Raw genomic sequence first — 17299 nt, 5'->3', positions numbered from 1 at the left:
ACTGTTGAAATGCCTGACTTAGACGACCTGGTGAAATTATACTTTAGAATGTATTTATCTGTATTTATTTAACTAGGCAAGTCAGTTGGAAGGTGTCCCTTCCACTGGACAGTTGAGCTAACGTAGGCTAATGCGATTAGCATGAGGTTGTAAGTAACAAGAACATTTCCCAGGACATAGACATATCTGATATTGGCAGAAAGCTTAAATTCTTGTTAATCTAACTGCACTGTCCAATTTACAGTAGCTATTACAGTGAAATAATACAATACTATTGTAGCAGGAGAGTGTACAATTTTGAACATAAAAAGTTATTAACAAACAAATTTGCCATATTTGGGCAGTCTTGATACAAAATTTGAACAGAAATGCAATGGTTCATTGGATCAGGCTAAAACTTTGCACATGCACTGCTGCCATCTAGTGACCAAAATGTATATTGAACCTGGGCTGGAATAATACATTATGGCCTTTTTCTTGCATTTCAAAGATGGTACAAATAAAATACAAAAGAACGGTTGGTTTTTTCCTTTGTATTATCTTTTGCCTATGTATGTTATGTTGTGAATTTGAACATGAACTATGCTCTTATTTAAGATTACTGTTTTTCGTACGATGTACCCAGTGATTAATGAAAACTTGCTCGGTAGGTCTATGTCCTCATTGTGGTTTTACAGACGTGTTTAATACGTCTTATTTACACACTTTATTCAAATATTTATGAAATGCATATTGTTATATTTGGTAGCACTTATTTGTTTTTCCTTCGCCTCAACCCCTTTCGATGCGTGGAACGGATGTGGGTGGGGCTAGGTCTACATAAGGGTGCTATTTTTTTTGTTACTCACGAAAAGCTCTGACGAAGGCCGTGAGGCCGATAGGTAAGCTTATTAAAGATCAGTGATATTATCAAGAGCAGTGTGCGGTTTCCTTTTTCCTTCATCCTGTTCAACTGTTACCATGCACCTGCAAAAAAGATTGCTCAGATGTGCGAGTGCCTTTTGAATTTTGAATGATCTTTTACCAGATCTATTGTGTTATATTCTCCTACATTCCTTTCACATTTCCACAAACTTCAAAGTGTTTCCTTTCAAATGGTACCAAGAATATGCATATCCTTGCTTCAAGGCCTGAGCTATAGGCAGTTAGAGGCGAAAATTTAAAAAAAGGGGCGGATCCTTAAGAGGTTTAACTAACTATTTAGCAGTCTTATGGCTTGGGGGTAGAAGCTGTTCAGGGTCCTGCTGGTTCCAGACTTGGTCTATCGGTACCACTTGCCGTGTGGTAGCCGAAAGAACAGTCTGACTTGGGAGGCAGGAGTCTGACATTTTTGGGGGCCTTTCTCTGAGACCGCCTAGTATAGACGTCCTGGATGGCAGTGAGCTGCTCTCAATTGTGCTGCTGTATAACCTTTTAAGGATCTGAAGGCCTTTGCCAAATCTTTTCAGCCTCCTGAGCGGGAAGAGGCATTGTCGTGCCCTCTACACAACTGTGTTGGCGTGTTTGGACCATGATAGATCTTTAAAGGCTCTGCATGGTCAATCGGACATCTGCAGTGGCCGTACAGTATTTACTGCCATGCGGCCTCCGCAGAAGTCAGGGCGTTCATACTTCTTGTGCTTCATAGAGCAGAGCTCTTGTGAAACAAGTTGTCAAGGAAGTGAGTTTCTGTTTATACAGCACCTCCCGCCACCACCTACCATCAACCAATCATGTCAATGCGGAGCTATACAGAGCCTTAGGCATTGTTACAACATTTGGGAGATGCAAGGCGATATGGACAAGGAAGACTTCCGGGTTGGAGCGAGTAGTCGCATTCCGCATTCCGCTTCGCTCCACAGGTAGTATTACCATTTCATTTTCATTTTCATTACAGTACAACGGTTTGATTTGTTTGATCTTAGCTAGCTACATAGCCGTCTTTGTATCAAAGATAATTGTGTAGTTATTGAGGTTCGCTAGCCAGCTATTTTCGTCCTAACGTAACGTAACGTAGTCAACACTGCTAGCTAGCCAGCTAGCCACCGAATAGCAGCACTGTAGAAACGATTACATTACAACGGAACGACTTGATTAGTGTAGTGTTAGCTAGCTACATAGTTGTCTTTGCTATCTTTGTATCTAAGATAATTGTGTAGTTTTGAGTAATTATCGGTTAGCTAGCCAGCTATTTTCGTCCGCCGCGCTGCCGTTCTCCTACCTAGTCAACACTGCTAGCTAACACTGCTAGCTAGCCAACTTCTACCGAATAGCAGCACTGTAGAAACTTACATTACAACGGAACGACTTGATTGCGTAGTGTTAGCTAGCTACATAGTTGTCTTTGCTGTTCTTGTATCCAAGATAATTGTGTAGTTTAGAGAAATTTAGAGAAATTGTCGAGGTTACCTAGCCAGTTAGAGGTTACCTAGCCAGCTACACTTTCAAACAAAGTCAACAACGCAGCCACTGCTAGCCAGCCTACTTCACCAGCCAGCAGTACTATATCATTTTAGTCAATAAGATTTATTTATTTATTTATTTATTTTTTTTTGCAACGTAAGCTTAACTTTCTGAACATTCGAGACGTGTAGTCCACTTGTCATTCTAATCTCCTTTGCATTAGCTTAGCCTCTTCTGTAGCCTGTCAACTATGTGTCTGTCTATCCCTCTTCTCTCCTCTCTGCACAGACCATACAAACGCTTCACACCGCGTGGCCGCCGCTACTCTAACCTGGTGGTCCCAGCGCGCACGACCCACGTGGAGTTCCAGGTCTCCGGCAGCCTCTGGAACTGCCGATCTGCGGCCAACAAGGCAGAGTTCATCTCAGCCTATGCGTCCCTCCAGTCCCTCGACTTCTTGGCACTGACGGAAACATGGATTACCACTGATAACACTGCTACTCCTACTGCTCTCTCCTCGTCTGCCCACGTGTTCTCGCACACCCCGAGAGCTTCTGGTCAGCGGGGTGGTGGCACTGGGATCCTCATCTCTCCCAAGTGGACATTCTCTCTTTCTCCCCTGACCCATCTGTCTATCGCCTCCTTTGAATTCCATGCTGTCACAGTTACCAGCCCTTTCAAGCTTAACATCCTTATCATTTATCGCCCTCCAGGTTCCCTTGGAGAGTTCATCGATGAGCTTGACGCCCTGATAAGTTCCTTTCCTGAGGATGGCTCACCTCTCACAGTTCTGGGTGACTTTAACCTCCCCACGTCTACCTTTGACTCATTCCTCTCTGCCTCCTTCTTTCCACTCCTCTCCTCTTTTGACCTCACCCTCTCACCTTCCCCCCCTACTCACAAGGCAGGCAATACGCTTGACCTCATCTTTACTAGATGCTGTTCTTCCACTAATCTCACTGCAACTCCCCTCCAAGTCTCCGACCACTACCTTGTATCCTTTTCCCTCTCGCTCTCATCCAACACTTCCCACACTGCCACTACTCGGATGGTATCGCGCCGTCCCAACCTTCGCTCTCTCTCCCCCGCTACTCTCTCCTCTTCCATCCTATCATCTCTTCCCTCTGCTCAAACCTTCTCCAACCTATCTCCTGATTCTGCCTCCTCAACCCTCCTCTCCTCCCTTTCTGCATCCTTTGACTCTCTATGTCCCCTATCCTCCAGGCCGGCTCGGTCCTCCCCTCCTGCTCCGTGGCTCGACGACTCACTGCGAGCTCACAGAACAGGGCTCCGGGCAGCCGAGCGGAAATGGAGGAAAACTCGCCTCCCTGCGGACCTGGCATCCTTTCACTCCCTCCTCTCTACATTCTCCTCTTCTGTCTCTGCTGCTAAAGCCACTTTCTACCACTCTAAATTCCAAGCATCTGCCTCTAACCCTAGGAAGCTCTTTGCCACCTTCTCCTCCCTCCTGAATCCTCCTCCCCCTCCTCCCCCCTCCTCCCTCTCTGCAGATGACTTCGTCAACCATTTTGAAAAGAAGGTCGACGACATCCGATCCTCGTTTGCTAAGTCAAACGACACCGCTGGTTCTGCTCACACTGCCCTACCCTGTGCTTTGACCTCTTTCTCCCCTCTCTCTCCAGATGAAATCTCGCGTCTTGTGACGGCCGGCCGCCCAACAACCTGCCCGCTTGACCCTATCCCCTCCTCTCTTCTCCAGACCATTTCCGGAGACCTTCTCCCTTACCTCACCTCGCTCATCAACTCATCCTTGACCGCTGGCTACGTCCCTTCCGTCTTCAAGAGAGCGAGAGTTGCACCCCTTCTGAAAAAACCTACACTCGATCCCTCCGATGTCAACAACTACAGACCAGTATCCCTTCTTTCTTTTCTCTCCAAAACTCTTGAACGTGCCGTCCTTGGCCAGCTCTCCTGCTATCTCTCTCAGAATGACCTTCTTGATCCAAATCAGTCAGGTTTCAAGACTAGTCATTCAACTGAGACTGCTCTTCTCTGTGTCACGGAGGCGCTCCGCACTGCTAAAGCTAACTCTCTCTCCTCTGCTCTCATCCTTCTAGACCTATCGGCTGCCTTTGATACTGTGAACCATCAGATCCTCCTCTCCACCCTCTCCGAGCTGGGCATCTCCGGCGCGGCCCACGCTTGGATTGCGTCCTACCTGACAGGTCGCTCCTACCAGGTGGCGTGGCGAGAATCTGTCTCTGCACCACGTGCTCTCACCACTGGTGTCCCCCAGGGCTCTGTTCTAGGCCCTCTCCTATTCTCGCTATACACCAAGTCACTTGGCTCTGTCATATCCTCACATGGTCTCTCCTATCATTGCTATGCAGACGACACACAATTAATCTTCTCCTTTCCCCCCTCTGATAACCAGGTGGCGAATCGCATCTCTGCATGTCTGGCAGACATATCAGTGTGGATGACGGATCACCACCTCAAGCTGAACCTCGGCAAGACGGAGCTGCTCTTCCTCCCGGGGAAGGACTGCCCGTTCCATGATCTCGCCATCACGGTTGACAACTCCATTGTGTCCTCCTCCCAGAGTGCTAAGAACCTTGGCGTGATCCTGGACAACACCCTGTCGTTCTCAACTCACATCAAGGCGGTGACCCGTTCCTGTAGGTTCATGCTCTACAACATTCGCAGAGTACGACCCTGCCTCACACAGGAAGCGGCGCAGGTCCTAATCCAGGCACTTGTCATCTCCCGTCTGGATTACTGCAACTCGCTGTTGGCTGGGCTCCCTGCCTGTGCTATTAAACCCCTACAACTCATCCAGAACGCCGCAGCCCGTCTGGTGTTCAACCTTCCCAAGTTCTCTCACGTCACCCCGCTCCTCCGCTCTCTCCACTGGCTTCCAGTTGAAGCTCGCATCCGCTACAAGACCATGGTGCTTGCCTACGGAGCTGTGAGGGGAACGGCACCTCCGTACCTCCAGGCTCTGATCAGGCCCTACACCCAAACAAGGGCACTGCGTTCATCCACCTCTGGCCTGCTCGCCTCCCTACCTCTGAGGAAGTACAGTTCCCGCTCAGCCCAGTCAAAACTGTTCGCTGCTCTGGCACCCCAATGGTGGAACAAACTCCCTCACGACGCCAGGTCAGCGGAGTCAATCACCACCTTCCGGAGACACCTGAAACCCCACCTCTTTAAGGAATACCTAGGATAGGATAAAGTAATCCTTCTAACCCCCCCCTCCCCCTTAAAAGAGTTAGATGCACTATTGTAAAGTGGTTGTTCCACTGGATATCATAAGGTGAATGCACCAATTTGTAAGTCGCTCTGGATAAGAGCGTCTGCTAAATGACTTAAATGTAAATGTAAATATGGTACAGAGCTTGATTTGGCCTCCGGAGGCTCCGCAATTATGTCAAACCCTCCGGATCGCAAATACGGAGTAGGCATAAATTGGCTTTAAGTGATGTGGACACCGAGGAACTTGAGCTCTCGACCAGCTCCATTACAGCCCTGTTGATGTGGATGAGGACTTGCTCGGCCCTCCGTTTCCTGTAGTCCACGATCAGCTCCTTTGTCTTGCTGACATTGGGGGAAGAGGTTGTTGTCCTGGCACCACACTGCCAGGTCTCTGACCTCCTCCCTATAGGCCAGGGATGGTCAACTTTTGTAGGCCCGCGGACCAATAAAAAAAAAAAAAAAGTTTGTCTCAATTTACTGTTGAGAGTTAGAATAGAATAAATAAGGTGCAATTTCTAAATGTGGTTGTGCATCAGCAGTCACTTAATTAGCCCATGTCAGCAAAGCATTTTTAGATTGGTAAGTTAGTCTAGCGGCCAGCTATCTAAACTTGTAGTAAGCAAGGTCGAATTACCGACTGGGGCCCATTGATCATCAGTTATCATATTAAAAACTGCAAACATTTGGCTCCACCCTATGGCAAAATAAGTAGAATTGCAGAAAAGTAGCTGACCCACAAGCCACTGCAGCCCCTTATGAGTTCTGTTGTTTTGTGGCCCCCACCCCCATCAGTTGCCCATTCCTGCTATAGGCTGTCTCATCGACGTCAGTGATCAGGCCTCCCACCGTCGTGTCGTCGGCAAACTTAATATTGGTGTTGGGAGTTGTGCGCAGTTACGTAGTATCGGGTGAACAGGGAGTATAGGAGGGGACTATGCACGTACTCCTGAGGAGCCCACGTGTTGAGGGTCAGTGTGGTGGATGTTTTGATTCTTACCCTCACCCTCTGGGGCCAGCCAGTCAGGAAGTCCAGGATCCAGTTGCAGAGGGAGGTGTTCAGTCTTAGGGTCCTTAGCTTAGTGATGAGCTTGGAGGGCACAATGGTAGTAATCTTCTCGTGAACATGATGATGATAGCTTAAGTGGCTGGGCTACTGTCAGAATACAAACAACCTGGTATTATTGTTGGAGCCATATCAGACATGTTACCAACTTGCTTGGCTAGCTAGCTTTTAGACAAAAGTGCTGGGGTTTATTCATTAGTCAGATTCCATCAGCAAACTGAGCGAAATGGGGGTGGGACCTACCTACATTTCCCCAATAGAAACTCATTTTTGTGGAAAAATGTTTTTGGTTTGGAGTAAATGGTTTCCCTTGTAGAACATTTTGCAACAGACGAAACGTTCTGCAATGTATTTTTTATTTTATTGACTTAACTGACTTGCCTAGGTAAAAGGTTAAGGACAAATCCTTATTTACTAAAGAACTCACTCCTGGGGTGTAATCTTCCACCACTAATTGGCAACAAGTTTCGTTGACAACTAAAACGAGAGTTTCTATTGGACAAATTCAGGTAGGTCCCGCCCCGTTTCGTTCCGTTTAAGAAACGTTTTGCAACAGAATCGCCGGAATTAATACACCCCGATGTACAGTATGTAACTAGTTAACGGGCTACGGAAGATAACGTTACCATTACATTGACTTAAATGAGCTAATACCCATACCATTGGGTATATTATTCACTGTGGAAGGACAGAGATAAAACAGAATTTGAACTTCACGGGGACATTTGTGTAACGTTTGGTAAATTGCCGTCAGCTAGTTAGCTACAGTAGCTAGAGTTACTGGCTAACGTTATGAAACGTGACCCTATTTAAATTATTCGGCTACAAAGCGCTGTAAAAAAAAAGTCTGAGCTATTTCATATGGTTATTATGAACAGATACTTAAAATATTTGCTAAAGAAAATGTTTTTGAATTAAGTAAACAAACCTGATGCAGGAGTAAACGTAAACCACCACTTCTTCATTCAAACGTGAGAAGGTTCGCTGCTATTGGTTATAAACCGTAAACGTCAAATCCAACGCCTTCACGTAAATCTATGGGTCACCTTTTACCAATTACTGCCACCTGCTGTTGTGTTTGTTTAGTGTACGGTATTATTTTCAAACGTTTCAGATGCTGCATGTTCACAAAGACAAAATTCAATGGAAGTCACAGTAAAGGCCAAATTTGATTTTAGTAATTTTATTCAAAAGACAGTATTTGTTTGATTTTCATACAAAATACAAAACATTGAAACATTCCAAGACAAGTTGTATACAAAAACAAACTTTTAGGGAGATGTCAGGTCTCATCTGCATCTAATCCTCACCTCAATGCATCTGTCCCACTCGATGATTAGAATTAACGTTTTAATACAGACACAGCAGGTCATTGATAGGACCGTTACCTACCTGAGCCGCGTACCACAGCACCATGTGATCGTGCTTGTCGACATAGTCATAGTCCAGTGCTTGGAGGATGAAGTCAGCCTTTAACATAGCCAGGTGGGGATTCAGTGGTCCCATTAGGCAATTCAAATCAACTGCTGAAGGCGTTGTTGTTTTCTCTCTGTTCAGGGAACTCTACATCCAATTTAACAACACACTATTAATTAGTTGTAATTTGCTGACCCTAAAAACAGTGTCTCCTCAAACGAAAATACCCACTGTGTGTGTGACTCCGAGCCTCCAACTCTCTCTCACACACACACTCACAAGAATACAAAGTAGTGGTGTGAAAGTGATTTGCTGTTGCTATTGGAAAGGGGAGTGGTTCTAGTAGTAAATCTATGCCAGGCAATGGAAGGCCCACTCCATCCAACAATGACAAGTTGACCAATCCCACAGACTTGTCACACTGGATATAGACAGAGGGCAATTAAGTTCCCAATATAAATCCCTGAATTTAAAAGACTTTGTACTGGACATTGGATTACTAAAACTGAGAGGTTGACAAAGGTCAAGGGAAATACTGGAAGCAATTTTGGAATCCATATCCTATCATTGCGGAGTCGATATTAAAACTGTGCAACAATCTAACTTAGATAGTAAAGGCGTGTTCACTACCATTACTAAACAGAACTCAACCGTAAAGATTCCATCTGATAAGTGATAGTGTGCACTGCAGTGTACTGAGGTGCCCTCTCCCAGCCTAGAGGTGCTTGGGATATATACTCTATAATGTAACTTACTTAGTCAAATAAAGTGGTACGATTATATGGTATAACCAACCATTAACAAGCACTCTATCTCCAGAGGAAAAATGAAAAAATCCATGTTTTAATAACAGTTGTTTATAACATTGCATTTATTTAGTTAAATATTCATATTTTCTCAGATTCACCTGTAAAACAATTCTTGAGAGCTGATTCCAAAATCAATCCATAGAACCAGAACCATTAGGATCATATAGAACCTGAACCATTCAGCTGGCCAGTTCTTTTCCAACGGCCAGTTCTTTTCCAACGGCCACGAGTCTGACCCGGAGCACCTCAGCGAAGCCCTGTCCAAACCAGCAGGTGATGTCTGCCGTGTCCAAGGTGAAGAAGAAGAGTCTGTCCTTACAGCGGCTCCTCCGATACACTGACCTGGGGTCAGCAGATAGGATCCCTCTGATGGCGGCCGCAGCCTCTTTTGGACCACGCAGGAACCGGAACCTGGGTCGGTCACGGGATTCTAGAGAAACGGGGACATTCATAGAGGAAGAAGCCAGTGAACATAGATCTACTTTAACGATTATGGCAAAATGGATGACGGAGAAACAGTACTTTTTTTTAATACCGTTGACTTTAGTTTGGTAGGATAGTTTAGGCATGAGATGCAATGCTATCTATACAAACCCGCTGCAAAAACAATTGCCGCCATAATGGAGCTCTCTGGTGGATGAATGCACAACTCAGTCCTTTTAAAAAGCAATAATGCTCTCAAGTCAACCTCAGCTCGGGGAGAATTACAGTGAATTCGGAAAGTACTTCCGACCCCTTGACTTTTTCCACATTTTGTTACGTTACAGCCTTATTATAAAAATGGATTGAATTGTGTATGACATTTACATAAGTATTCAGACCCTTTAATCAGTACTTTGTTGAAGCACCTTTGGCAGTGATTACAGTCTTGATTCTTCTTGGCTATGACGCTACAATCTTGGCACACCTGTATTTGGGGAGTCTATCCCATTCTTCTCTGCAAATCCTCTCAAGCTCTGTCAGGTTGGATGGGGAGCGTCGCTGCACAGCTATTTTCAGGTCTCTCCAGAGATGTTTGATCGGGTTCAAGTCCGGGCTCTGGCAGGGCCTATCAGAGACTTGTCCCAAAGCTACTCCTGTGTTGTCTTGGCTGTGTGCTTAGGGTCATTTTCCTGTTGGAAGGTGAACCTTCGCCCCAGTCTGAGGCCCTGAGCAGGTTTTCATCAAGGATCTCTCTCCCAGTCCCTGCCGCTGAAAAACATCCCCACAGCATGCTGCCACCACCATGCTTCACCGTAGGGATGGTGCCAGGTTTCCTCCAGACATGACGCTTGGCATTCAGGCCAAAGAGTTCAATCTTGGTTTCATCAGACCAGAGAATCTTGTTTCTCATGGTCTGAGAGTCCTTTAGGTGCCTTTTGGCAAACTCCAAGCGGGCTATCATGTGCCTTTTATAAAGGAGGGGCTTCCGTCTGGCCACTCTACCATAAAGGCCTAATTGGTGGAGTGCTGCAGAGATGGTTGTCCTTCTGGAAGGTTCTCCCATCTCCACAGAGGAACTCTGGAAGTCTGTCAGAGTGGCCATCGGGTTCTTGGTCACCCACCTGACCAAGGTTCTTCTCCCCCGATTGCTCAGTTTTGCCGAGCGGCCAGATCTAGGAAGTCTTGGTGGTTCCAAACTTCTTCCATTTAAGAATGATTGAGGCCACTGTGTTCTTGGAGACCTTCAATGCTGCAGAAATGTTTTGGTACCCTTCCCCAGGTCCGTGCCTCGACACAATCATGTGTCGGAGCTCTACGGACAAGCCCTGACATGCATTGTCAACTGTGGGACCTTATATAGAAAGGTGTGTGCCTTTCCAAATCATGTCCAATCAATTGAATTTACCACAGGTGGACTCCAATCAAGTTGTAGAAACATCTCAAGGATGATAAATGGAAACAGGATGCACCTGAGCTCAATTTCGAGTCTCATAGCAAAGTCTGAATATTTATGGAAATAAGCCATTTAAAAAAATATATATACATTTGCAAAAAAAATATACCTGTTTTCGCTTTGTCATTATGGGGTAGTTTGAGGATTTAAAAAAATGTAAAATGTAATCCATTTTAGAATAAGGCTGTAATGTAACAAAATATGGAAAAAGTCAAGGGGTCTGAATACTTTCCCAATGCATAGGCTTACCTGTATTGATGGGCGCAAGGAACTCCTCCAGCTCTCTCTCTGCATGGGGGGTGAAGCGCACCTCCAGACTGGTCACAGGAGGCTCCCTGATCCAGCCAGCGATGGTGCTGTAGGCCTCTTCCCCATAGCAGGGCCTAGCACTATCCTCCACTGGCTCCAATGGCTTGGCTTTAGGGCCATCTGAAGCCTGAGACTTTCCTACAGAGCTCCCCAGGGTGAGGCGGTCATGTCCCTCGCTGATGTAGGCGTTGAGCTCCCCCAGCACAGTGGTGAGGTCTTTGCCCAAGGCTTTCGGAGCAGAAAAGCTGGAGGCATCGCCTGGATGGAGGATGTGAACTTTGGATTTGTCTTTTGAGTAGAGTATTCTAGGGTCTGCGCTATGACTATCCCGTCTCTCAACCCCCAAGTCCAACTGGGGATCAACAGTACAGGAGAACGAAGCAACTGAGTCTGAATGCAGCTTCTCCACACTGGTGGTCCCCTCTTCTGATGGTACACTGGTGGTCCCCTCTTCCGATGGTACACTGGCGCTCTCAGGTTGGACGCCAGAGTCATAAGTATCCGTGTCAATGTCCAGTCTACTGTGTGGGGAGTCATAGTCAGAGATGTAGGGTTTGATATCGAGGACAGGGGTGCCTGCGATCATGTCTATCTCACTCAGATGAAGTGTGTCACCTTAAAGTAGAAAGTGAACTGTTTATTTCATAAAATACACCAATCCACATAGCAGGCAGTTCGACACTGAACAATAGTGTGCCTATGGCTTAGCAATTATGGGGACAATAAGGCTAAGCATACCTGCAATAATGTCGGACACACCCACAAACTCACTCTCTCACACACACAATGTACTGCTCAATCTGAAATGAGACTCTGCAACATTCTGGGGATTATATATTTGGGGACGCACCTTTAGACGGAGCACCGTCACACTGCGCAGAAAAGCAAAGCAATTCGAGCTGTTTTTGGCAACTGATACTAACCTGTGACTCTGTCCAGCTTGGCCAGGGTCAGACCCAGGGCGTTGGGCCGGTGGGGGCTACGTGTGGAGTACACCCCAACCCTCTGGCCGTTCAGTCTGGGTGGCTTCACCTTAGCCTTATAACTCAGGTGGCCGTTCTTATGGAACAGGAAGATGACCCTGGAAATGGAATGAGTGAAAGCAGGCTAATGTATTTATTGTACAAGTGTAGACAAATTGGGAATATTGGGATGTAAGTTGATCAAAACAGTTCATGACTAAGAAAATGATTGTGACATCCTTGATACGTTTAGCTAATGAGAGAACTGTCTTTGCAAAAAATACAGATTGTTTTATGTAGTACTGACATTGCTACCTTCTTAAACAGCCTTAAGTTTAGCTAGCTACCCCCTCTACTAAGTTTGGCTCCCTATCCCAGTCTCTAGTACGTACCAGACATGAGAGTAGTTGTCCAGGCCGACCAGTGAGTGTTCAGGGTTGTTGAAGACACTCTGCTGGATCTGAAGGGTGGCCCTGGAGGGCCCACATATGGTTGGCTGTCTGGGGGTGCCATTCTTCACTGAGAAACAGGAGCTGATGTAACCTATGGGGACTGTCTGGATGGTCCCTGTGAAGGAGAAATTGGCATTTTCAAACAATGATTAAAGGTCCATTATCTAGCTTTGTGCCAGACCAAACATATTTCAGATAGAAATGCAAGCTATAGATCATGTCATTCTCATAGAAAATTATTCTCATTGGAAGCAAGTCTGATAAGCGGAAGATCCTTTGTGTGCGATATTTCTATATTGATTCTATATTGAATAGAAGTTCTAATTAAGTGCCAGTCAGATAAAGCTAAACAATGATCAAGACAAGTTATGCGGGGAAGATATGAGAGGGATATAAGCGAGAAATCGAGTGCCTTAGCCAGCTACCTTTCTCAAGTGAATTCTGTGTCTCTAGTTCTGCCTGTGACCCCGGCTGACTCTTTGGAGATCGACTCTGGCCAATGTGTGTCAAAGCAGACTGGAGAGATGTCATGTGTTTTCGATGAGAACGAACAGCACTGTCCAACAATTGCCTGGGTGGGGGGGAACATTTTAATACCCGTGTTGACACATTATGGTCAGCAGCATATAGTCAGTATGTAATACGAATAACGACTTAGCTAGATGTTTTTTTTTTCAAGATGCCATGCTTTACATTATGCATTAATTTCATACCTGAGATTCTTGATTTCTTTTCGCATGACAGATATCTGCTGGTTGAGTTTGTTGACATGCTCGGTACAGTTGCAAGTGGCAGACATTTTGATAGTGTCTTGATTGCTTTGCTAGTTTGTCATTGATTAGATTAAATAATCAGAATTCATACAATAACATCTGATAATGTTGTAAAATATCAGAGATTGTTTATGCTGCCTAACAAAAGTACACATCTCTGCTGAAATGCTTCCGCACATGTGTGTCGTCATTTCTAGCTGGCCAACCAACAACTTACTAATGGAAAGCGGTGACTGACTGCTGTAGCAAGCATGCGCAAATGATTATGTAAATTGTGAAGCAAAACATCAAACTCTTGTCCTGTTGGAGAGTTATGGATGAAACTCGTAGAAATAACTATTTTTCATGGTTGTCAGTTTAGAGAAATGTCAAAACAACATGTGTACTGTAATATTGAATATATATAATGACTCCTTCGAGAGTTTCACTACTGTAAAAGGACAGCAGAGGGTAGTATTGAGGAACTGAGACTTGTTCTTGTTTTGTAGATGATCATAACAAGGAGACAGTCATATTATCAACAAAGCATCACACCTTTATTATCATAGCGCTTATCTCAAATAAACCATTGGTATAAAAAAAAAAATCACAATTAGAAAACACAGTTACCAGAAATGATTAAATACAAATGTATTTTCAAATGCTGCCATATTTAGCTTGTACAAATCATTTATTAAATACAGACAGTGCAGTTCTTGCAACATAACAAATTTAGACACCATTCATGAAGCAAAAATAAATAAATCCATGGGTAGGTTTAAAGCTGGAATTCATGCATTTCGTTGTACATAACATTTCGTATCCATACTCTATGAGTTAACCAGTAAGGCAAAACTGCATCACCTCTCAAATGCACATGTTGACAGAATAGATTACTATGCATGTAATCTTTCTGTGTGTTATCAGAGGCCAGATCTGAGTGGATTTCAGAATAAGTTTCTTGGTGGATGATCTTGTGAAGGAGCACCAGTGTAGAACCTGGGGAACGTAGAGAACACTCTATTCTGTTCAGGCACATTGACAGACGGCTCCTCACTTGAACCTATGACAGAAAGGTGGTTAGTTTAACATTTCTGATTATACTATATGTGACAAGATCATATCCCTCACAGCTAGATAACATCCCAATGAGCTCATTGGCCAGCCACTTCAGTATATTCAGAAGTCAAGTACATGACTGCAAAGAGACATCAATTAATTGATGCCATTAGTACCTTGATCAGTGCCCCGGTTGTTTTGAGATGGAGGGATGTCTTCCTTCTCATCAGGACCCAAGTCCTCAATCAGCACCTGGTCCAGGGTGTCACTACCCTGGTCACTGCCTTCTGTGTACAGGGTCTCCAACAGGGATGGTGCAGGGGCAGTAACAGGGTTATACATTGGAGAAGGGGCAACAACAGGCACAGGAGCAGGGGCAAGGATAGGGATAGGGGCTGGGACGGGGGGAACATACGCCGGTAGTGATTCTGGCGGGCTAGGGTCCACCGGAAGGAATGGGGATAGTGAGATCAAGGTAGGGGCAGGGGTGACTTCCACTGGTTTGGACACCACCTTTACAATGACAGCCTCCTGTTCTGGCACTTCCTGGGAAGCCGGGAGCTCCGGTGTTGGATCAGTCTTCCTCGGCCTTCCCCGTCTTCCCGAGCTACTCTTCTCCTCTCTTCCCCTCGCTCTCTTCCTCCTGCTCTCTACCCTGATGTCACACAAATAGAAATGTAGTCGTGGGTCGTCATTATACACTTCCCCGCAACTGGAATGTTTACACTTTGCAGCTGATTACGTTGATAAGCTTGGCGATATTCATTCATGCATTGTTGATAGTGCAAAGTCCTTGATCTAAATGTGTGGTGCCAATAGTTGGAAACGCCTAAGCAACCTTCGGTTTCCTCTTGCTTCATATTGGACAATATGGGCTGGAAGACCGATAGGCAGCCAAATACGATCATTATCAAATATATTGTTTCATGTACACAACTTTATTTATGCATGTACAACACATCTATTACTATTTTCTGGTCTTACATTCTTTAAACATACAAAAACATAAAGTCATGTTAAGTGGCTTTTCAGCCAAACTTATTTAAGCACGTAAGCAAGCACTAGAGTAAGCCAATAAGGACAAAGGGCTTGGCAGCTGTATTGAAGCCCACATAGTCCACTCAAGTTTCTAGTTAAACACATTTGTCGGCTGAAGCACAAAACCGTCATTAGTGGTTCAAATCTAAGCCTCTTCCTCTTCCATTACTAGTTCTGCACCTCTTCTTAATGTCTACATTTACCCATAAACCCACTGGTTAATCGCCTTCTCCTCGGCCTCTGCCTTTCTTTTCTTGAGAAGGTCTCTGTCTCTTAGCCGCCGCTGGATCCCACCTGTAACACCGACCAACATACACCAGTCAGCCAGTCAGTCAGTCAGCTACCAACAACAGACAGGACACTTCACTCTCATTCCTCATTTGAATTCTATTACATCAATAGTCAGAGTGTAAGACACATTTAGTAAATATCGTAATAAACTGACAATGGTTCAATAAAAATTGGGTTACTTAGGCACTTTGTTTCATTATGATTTTGTTCACTGTCCTCTCTGTACTTGATCAATTATTGGTTTATGCTGTGGTAACAAAACTCTCTCCATATTTGAATGCTCCAGTAGTTTATGCTGTTGTATGATTTGTGTCAGAAATTGACTGCAAAACCAATGCAGCTATGTAGCAGCAGTTGTATAAACCATCAGCATACCAAAGTATAGGATGATAGTACATATTATACCATGGCATTGTTGAATACTCCATTCTGATTGGCTTGAAGGGCATTCTAGAGCATGCATGATTTCCCTATAACTCACTCTATATTTGCACGGTAGAATTCAATGGCTATAGTTCATTTTTACATTGTTTGAGCTGCTTTTGAAAGAAAAAGTTGAATTGAAAACAGTATTGTATAGGATGATTAGTACATGTTAGTACATGGTGTCTGGGACTGCAAACATACAGTATGAGACACAAACAGACTTATGTCTGGACACAGACAGAGAACATCTACAGTAAAATTGTCTTCCAAATACATGTTCCTATTGAGTTGCAATCATCTTAGTGGTACATCTGTTTGGACAGATCAACCATCAGTAAGTCCTTTGTGACCCAGTTTGCAGCAAAATACATTGGCAGGAATATGCATGAATAGAGCCAATGTTAACAAATAAAAGGACACTATGACATACTAATACTAGGACTAAGATAGTAACCTTTTCCAGAGAACAGTGGTACATCTGAGAAATAATTGGATATTTCAATATAAAACACAGAATAGAGACCATGTTCAGAGGTCATTTACCTTGGTGATCATTGGGATTTTTATATTCCAACTCTGGTTTCTCTTTATCGAACGTCCCCTCCATTTTGCCTCCTGTAGAAATGAATGTAACTTGTTGAGAGGGGCAAGCGAGCAGAGAGGGGTAAAAACGTTGAGAAAAAATGATGTCTGTTTGCAAGTCCCGCCCCCCAAAAATCATTATCTGGTTAACCATTACCATAGCCCTGGAAGAGTTCTTATGGCTCAGCTCTTATCGTATTTGTAAAGGTGGAGGAGTTGGCACAAAACGGGCATAAAAAAGCAGGCCATGTTGCTGGCTGTGTGTGTGTGTATATGTGTGTGTGTGTGTGCGAGAGAGAGAGAGAGTTGTCATGGGGCTACCTATACAGATGTGTGTGTCTGAGAATAGCGAGCAGCACAGTATAAATAAAAGGTGTGGAGTGTGTCACTGGTGCTCCGGAGAGAGAATGACTGAATTCAGGCAATTTCTCCCTCGGTGTTATGCAATATCCAGTGAGTGATATGAGAAGGAGCACAGTAGGGTTCAACAAGAGGAAATAAAGCCCAGAGGGACTGAGGCAGACAGTGTAGGTAGGCTAGCTAGCTGTGAGTCAACGCTTCTGGGATAGACTGTGTGCAACTCGTTAGAAGGGTATAGCCATAGACATGCACACATTCCGGAAGGCTCCACACCGGCCCTACATAGATACAGTGTTTGACTTGGAC

General features: G+C 44.8%; 2 protein-coding genes across 4 annotated transcripts; both read right to left on the bottom strand.

Annotated features, from left to right (window-relative positions):
- Positions 1 to 7843: 7843 nt before the first annotated feature.
- On the bottom strand, positions 7844 to 13439 carry LOC120052266 (tRNA (adenine(37)-N6)-methyltransferase-like). Of its 2 annotated transcripts, none has more exons than XM_038999082.1 (6): positions 13199 to 13439; positions 12911 to 13082; positions 12426 to 12600; positions 11995 to 12152; positions 11012 to 11686; positions 7844 to 9316 (listed from the first exon to the last, which is right to left on the bottom strand). In XM_038999082.1, exons 2-6 carry the CDS (start codon positions 13014 to 13016, stop codon positions 9066 to 9068), a joined length of 1365 nt encoding a protein of 454 aa, XP_038855010.1. In that variant the 5' UTR covers positions 13017 to 13082; positions 13199 to 13439; the 3' UTR covers positions 7844 to 9065. The 2 variants fall into 2 exon arrangements, with proteins under 2 accessions (XP_038855010.1, XP_038855009.1); XM_038999081.1 differs by having other exon boundaries at positions 7845 to 9316; positions 12911 to 13056.
- A 331-nt stretch (positions 13440 to 13770) lies between these two features.
- LOC120052271 (hemogen-like) lies at positions 13771 to 16727 on the bottom strand. Of its 2 annotated transcripts, none has more exons than XM_038999088.1 (4): positions 16595 to 16727; positions 15538 to 15628; positions 14473 to 14951; positions 13771 to 14300 (listed from the first exon to the last, which is right to left on the bottom strand). In XM_038999088.1, the coding sequence occupies exons 1-4, from the start codon at positions 16656 to 16658 to the stop codon at positions 14185 to 14187; spliced, it is 750 nt and encodes a 249-aa protein (XP_038855016.1). In that variant the 5' UTR covers positions 16659 to 16727; the 3' UTR covers positions 13771 to 14184. The 2 variants fall into 2 exon arrangements, with proteins under 2 accessions (XP_038855016.1, XP_038855017.1); XM_038999089.1 differs by having other exon boundaries at positions 15550 to 15628.
- Positions 16728 to 17299: the final 572 nt, after the last annotated feature.

Source organism: Salvelinus namaycush, chromosome 8 (genome assembly GCF_016432855.1).
Source record: "Salvelinus namaycush isolate Seneca chromosome 8, SaNama_1.0, whole genome shotgun sequence".
Classification (NCBI taxonomy): Eukaryota; Metazoa; Chordata; class Actinopteri; order Salmoniformes; family Salmonidae; genus Salvelinus; species Salvelinus namaycush.
Note: the sequence above shows the minus strand (reverse complement) of the source record. Positions and strands in the feature narration are given on the sequence as shown.

What these genes read in the sequence shown, in the direction of transcription:
- LOC120052266 (XM_038999081.1), bottom strand. Translation starts at nt 13,284, where the DNA reads ATGTCTGCCACTTGCAACTGTACCGAGCATGTCAACAAACTCAACCAG. An exon ending in GACAACTACTCTCATGTCTG is followed by an intron (nt 12,153 to 12,425) that starts GTACGTACTAGA and finishes TTCCATTTCCAG; the next exon opens with GGTCATCTTCCTGTTCCATA. An exon ending in CAAGCTGGACAGAGTCACAG is followed by an intron (nt 11,687 to 11,994) that starts GTTAGTATCAGT and finishes TTCTACTTTAAG; the next exon opens with GTGACACACTTCATCTGAGT.
- LOC120052271 (XM_038999088.1), bottom strand. Translation starts at nt 16,658, where the DNA reads ATGGAGGGGACGTTCGATAAAGAGAAACCAGAGTTGGAATATAAAAAT. An exon ending in AAATCCCAATGATCACCAAG is followed by an intron (nt 15,629 to 16,594) that starts GTAAATGACCTC and finishes TCGGTGTTACAG; the next exon opens with GTGGGATCCAGCGGCGGCTA. An exon ending in CAACCGGGGCACTGATCAAG is followed by an intron (nt 14,301 to 14,472) that starts GTACTAATGGCA and finishes TTTCTGTCATAG; the next exon opens with GTTCAAGTGAGGAGCCGTCT.